Below are 5,870 nucleotides of genomic sequence, written 5' to 3'. Positions count from 1 at the left end.
TGGGGTTTTGTGGGGGTTTTATGGGGTTTTTGGGGTGTTTATGGGGTTTTTGGGGTGTTTATAGGGTTTTTTGGGGTGTTCTATGGGTTTTTGGGCTGTTTATGGGGTTTTTAGGGTGTTTATGGGGTTTTTGGGGTCTTTTATGGGGTTTTTAGGGTGTTTATGGGGTTTTTAGGGTGTCTTATGGTCTGTTTTATGGGGTTTTTGGGGTGTTCTATGGGTTTTTGGGCTGTTTTATGGGGTTTTTAGGGTGTTTATGGGGCTTTTAAGGGGGTTTATGGGGTTTTTGGGGTGTTTATGGGGTTTTTGGGGTCTTTTATGGGGTTTTTAGGGTGTTTATGGGGTTTTTGGGGTCTTTTATGGGGTTTTTAGGGGGTTTTATGGGGTTTTTAGGGTCTTTTATGGGGTTTTTGGGGCTGTTTTATGGAGTTTTTGGGGTATCTTATGGGGTTTTGGGCTGTTTATGGGGTTTTTGGGTATCTTATGGGGTTTTTGGGGTGTTTATGGGGTTTTTGGGGTGCTTAAGGGGTTTTTAGGGTGTTTATGGGGTTTTTAGGGTGTTTATGGGGTTTTTGGGGTCTTTTATGGGGTTTTGAGGGGGTTTTATGGGGTTTTTGGGGTGTTTTATGGGGTTTTTAGGGTATCTTATGGGGTTTTGAGGGGGTTTTATGGGGTTTTTAGGGTGTTTTATGAGGTTTTGGGGCTGTTTTATGGAGTTTTTGGGGTATCTTATGGGGTTTTGGGGCTGTTTATGGGGTTTTTGGGTATCTTATGGGGTTTTTGGGGTGTTTATGGGGTTTTTGGGGTCTTTTATGGGGTTTTTGGGGTGTTTATGGGGTTTTTGGGGTGCTTAAGGGGTTTTTAGGGTGTTTATGGGGTTTTTAGGGTGTTTATGGGGTTTTTTGGGGCTGTTTTATGGGGTTTTTAGGGTGTTTATGGGGTTTTTGGGGTCTTTTATGGGGTTTTTGGGGTGTTTATGGGGTTTTTAGGGTGTTTTATGGGGTTTTTAGGGTGTTTATGGGGTTTTGAGGGAGTTTTATGGGGTTTTTGGGGTCTTTTATGGGGTTTTTGGGGTGTTTATGGGGTTTTTAGGGTGTTTTATGGGGTTTTTNTTTATGGGGTTTTTAGGGTGTTTTATGGGGTTTTTAGGGTGTTTTATGGGGTTTTTGGGGTCTTTTATGGGGTTTTGAGGGGGTTTTTGGGGTCTTTTATGGGGGTTTTGAGGAGTTTTATGGGGTTTTTGGGGTGTTTATGGGGTTTTTAGGGTGTTTATGGGGTTTTTAGGGTGTCTTATGGGCTGTTTTATGGGGGTTTTGGGGTGTTTATGGGGTTTTGAGGGGGTTTTATGGGGTTTTTGGGGTCTTTTATGGGGTTTTTGGGATAACTTATGGGGTTTTTGGGGTGTTTATGGGGTTTTTAGGGTGTTTGGGGGTTTTTAGGGTGTTTATGGGGTTTTTGGGGTATCTTATGGGGTTTTTGGGGTAACTCATGGGGTTTTTAGGGTGTTTATGGGGTTTTTGGGGTGTTTATGGGGTTTTTAGGGTGTTTGGGGGTTTTTAGGGTGTTTATGGGGTTTTTAGGGTATCTTATGGGGTTTTTGGGGTATCTTGTGGGGTTTTTAGGGTGTTTATGGGGGTTTTGGGGCTGTTTTATGGGGTTTTTGGGGTATCTTATGGGGTTTTTGGGGTATCCTATGGGGTTTTTAGGGTGTTTATGGGATTTTTGGGGTCTTTTATGGGGTTTTTGGGGTGTTTATGGGGTTTTTGGGGTGTTTATGGGGTTTTTGGGCTGTTTATGGGGTTTTTGGGTTAACTTATGGGGTTTTTGGGGTGTTTATGGGGTTTTTGGGGTCTTTTATGGGGTTTTTAGGGTGTTTATGGGGTTTTTAGGGTGTTTTATGGAGTTTTTGGGTATCTTATGGGGTTTTTGGGGTGTTTATGGGGTTTTTAGGGTGTTTATGGGATTTTTGGGGTCTTTTATGGGGTTTTGAGGGGGTTTTATGGGGTTTTTAGGGTATCTTATGGGGTTTTTAGGGTGTTTATGGGGTTTTTGGGCCTGTTTTATGGGGTTTTTAGGGTGTTTATGGGGTTTTTAGGGTGTCTTATGGGCTGTTTTATGGGTTTTTTAGGGTGTTTATGGGGTTTTTGGGGGTCTTTTATGGGGTCTTTGGGGCTGTTTTATGGGGTTTTTAGGGAGTTTATGGGGTTTTTAGGGTGTTTTATGAGGTTTTGGGGGTCTTTTATGGGGGTTTTTGGGCTGTTTTATGGGGGATTTTGGGGTGTCTTATGGGGGTTTTGGGGGCATTTTATGGGGTTTTTGAGGTGTTTTATGGGGTGTTTATGGGGTTTTTGGGTATTTTATGGGGTTTTTAGTGTGTTTATGGGGTTTTGGGTCCATTTTATGGGGTATTGGGTCTGTTTTATGGGGTTTTTGGGGGGCATTTTATAGGGTTTTTGAGGTGTTTTATGGGGTGTTTATGGGGTTTTTGGGGTGTCTTATAGGTTTTTAGGGCATTTAATGGGGTTTTTAGGCTTATCTTATGGGGTTTTTGGGACTGATTTTTGGATTTTTGGGCTGTCATGGGGGTTTTAGGGTATTTTATGGGGTTTGGGGGCTGTTTTATGGGGTTTTTGGGGCATCTTATGGCATTTTTGGGGCATCTTATGGGTTTTGGGGCATTTTATGGGTTTTTGGGGCATCTTATGGGTTTTTGGGGCTGTTTTATGGGGTTTTGGGGGTCATTTAATGGCGTTTTTGGGGCATCTTATGGCATTTTTGGGGCTGTTTTATGGGGTTTTTAGCATCCTTATGGGTTTTTGGGGCTGTTCTATGGGGTTTTGGGGGTCATTTAATGGCGTTTTTGGGGTATTTTATGGGGTTTTTAGTGTGTTTATGGGGTTTTGGGTCCATTTTATGGGGTATTGGGGCTGTTTTATGAGGTTTTTGGGGGTCATTTGAGGTGTTTTATGGGTTGTTTATGGGGTTTTTGGGGCGTTTTGTAGGTTTTTAGGTCATTTAATGGGGTTTTTAGGCTTATCTTATGGGTTTTTGGGGCATTTTATGGGGTTTTTTGGGTGTCTTATGGGCTGTTTTATGGGGGTTTTGGGGTGTTTATGGGGCGTTTAGGTGGGTTTATGGGGTTTTTGGGTCCATTTTATGGGGTTTTGGGTCCATTTTATGGGGTTTTGGGGCTGTTTTATGGGGTTTTTGGGGGTCATTTGAGGTGTTTTATGGGTTATTTATGGGGTTTTTGGGGCGTTTTATAGGTTTTTAGGGTGCCTATAAGGGTTTTCAGGGCGTTTTATGGGGTTTTTGGGGCATTTTATGGCATTTTTGGGTTATTTTCCCCCCTTTTTCTCCCTTTATAGCACCTTATGGAACGTTCCTGGTACGCCGTGACCGAGACGTGTCTGGCCTTCACCGTGTTCCGCGACGACTTCAGCCCCCGATTCGTGGCCTTGTTCACCCTCCTCCTCTTCCTCAAGTGCTTCCATTGGTTGGCTGACGACCGGGTGGACTTTGTGAGCCTGAAAACCCCATAGAAACCCCATAAAACCCCATAAAAACACCATAAAACCCCATAAAACCCCATAAAACCCCATAAAACCCCTAAAAACACCATAAAACACCATAAAACACCATAAAACACCCCATAGAAACCCCATAGAAACCCCATAGAAACCCCATGAAACCCCATGAAACCCCATAAAAACCCCATAAAACACCCCCAAAAACCCCAAAACACCCCTAAAAACACCATAAAACACCATAAAACACCCCATAAAACCCCTTAAAAACACCATAAAAACCCCATAAAAACCCCATAAAACCCCTAAAAACACCATAAAACACCATAAAACACCCCATAAAACCCCATAAAACCCCATAAAACCCCATAAAACCCCATAAAACCCCATAGAAACCCCATAAAAACCCCATGAAAACCCCATAAAACCCCATAAAAACCCCATAAAACCCCATAGAAACACCATAAAAAACCCCATAAAACCCCATAAAACCCCATAAAACCCCATAAAACCCCATAAAACCCCATAAAACCCCATAAAACCCCATAGAAACCCCATAGAAACCCCATAGAAACCCCATAGAAACCATAGAAACCCCATAAAACCCCATAAAACACCCCCATAAAACCCCATAAAACCCCTTAAAACCCCATAAAACCCCATAGAAACACCATAAAACACCATAAAAACCCCATAAACCCCAAAATCACCCCAAAATCTGCCCTTTTTAGGGTCAAAATAACCCATTTCCCCCCCATTAAGTGATAAACCCCATAAAAACCCCATAAAAACCCCATAAAAACCCCATAGAAACCCCATAAAAGCCCCAAATCTGCCCTTTTTAGGGTCGAAATCACCCCATTTCCCCCCATTAAGTGATAAACCCCATAGAAACCCCATAGAAACCCCATGAAAAACCCCATAAACCCCATAGAAACCCCATAAAACCCCATAAAACCCCATAAAACCCCTTAGAAACCCCATAAAAACCCATAAAAACCCCATAAAACCCCATAAAAACCCAGAAAAACCCCATAAAACCCCAAAAAATCCCATAGAAACCTCATAAAAATCCCATAAAAAACCCCAAAAGCCCCCAAAAAACCCCATAAAAACCCCAAATCTGCCCTTTTTAGGGTCAAAATCAGCCCATTTCCCCCCATTAAGTGATAAACCCCATAGAAACCCCATAGAAACCCCAAATCTGCCCCTTTTAGGGTCAAAAACGACCCATTTCCCCCCATTAAGTGATAAACCCCATAGAAACCCCATAGAAACCCCATAGAAACCCCATAAAAATCCCGTAAACCCCATAAAAACCCCATAAAAACCCCATAGAAACCCCATAAAAACCCCAAATCTGCCCCTTTTAGGGTCGAAATCAACCTATTTCCCCCCATTAAGTGATAAACCCCATAAAAACCCCATAGAAACCCCTTAAAAACCCCACAAAAAACCCCATAAAAACCCAAAAAAACCCCATAAAACCCCATAAACCCCGTAAAACCCCCATAAAACCCCATAAAACCCCATAAAACCCCTTAGAAACCCCATAAAAACCCCATAAAAATGCCATAAAAACCCCAAATCTGCCCTTTTTAGGGTCGAAATCAACCCATTTCCCCCCCTATTAACAAATAAACCCCATAAAAACCCCAAATCTGCCCATTTTAGGATCAAAATCAACCTATTTCCCCCCCATTAAGTGATAAACCCCATAGAAACCCCATAAAAGCCCCATAGAAACCCCATAGAAACCCCATAGAAACCCCATAAAACACCCCCAAAAACCCCATAAAACACCATAAAACCCATAGAAACCCCTTTAAAAACCCCATAAAACCCCTTAAAAACCCCATAAAAACCCCAAATCTGCCCTTTTTAGGGTCAAAATCAGCCCATTTTCCCTCGATTAAGAGATAAACCCCATAAAAACCCCATTAAAACCCCCAAATCTGCCCTTTTTAGGGTCGAAATCATCCCATTCCCCCCCATTAAGTGATAAACCCCATAAAAACCCCATAAAAACCCCATAAAAGCCCCAAATCTGCCCTTTTTAGGGCCAAAATCATCCCATTTCCCCCCCTATTAATAAATAAACCCCATAAAAACCCCAAATCTGCCCATTTTTTGGGTCAAAATGAGCCATTTTCTCCCCTTTTCCCCATTACCAGATGGAGCGGAGCCCCAACATCTCGTGGCTCTTCCATTTCCGGATCATCTGTGAGTTTTAATGGGCTTTTAATGGGGTATTAATGGGGTTTTAATGGGGCTTTAATGGGGCTTTAATGGGGTTTTAATGGGTTTTAATGGGGTTTTAATGGGGTTTTAAAGGGGTTTTAA

At 42.4% G+C, this 5,870-nt stretch overlaps 1 protein-coding gene across 1 annotated transcript in view; it reads left to right on the top strand.

Annotated features, from left to right (window-relative positions):
* SYVN1 (synoviolin 1) overlaps window positions 1-5,870 on the top strand; it is a 46,629-nt gene that overhangs the window by 12,091 nt on the left and 28,668 nt on the right. Inside the window, exons 3-4 of the mRNA XM_032441796.1 lie at window positions 3,369-3,521; window positions 5,702-5,750. Of these exons, the coding sequence (XP_032297687.1) occupies window positions 3,369-3,521; window positions 5,702-5,750 (202 nt within the window). The remainder of the gene's footprint in view (window positions 1-3,368; window positions 3,522-5,701; window positions 5,751-5,870) is intronic.

The sequence above is a fragment of the Coturnix japonica genome, unplaced genomic scaffold (assembly GCF_001577835.2).
Source record: "Coturnix japonica isolate 7356 unplaced genomic scaffold, Coturnix japonica 2.1 chrUnrandom571, whole genome shotgun sequence".
Taxonomy (NCBI): Eukaryota; Metazoa; Chordata; class Aves; order Galliformes; family Phasianidae; genus Coturnix; species Coturnix japonica.
Note: the sequence above shows the minus strand (reverse complement) of the source record. Positions and strands in the feature narration are given on the sequence as shown.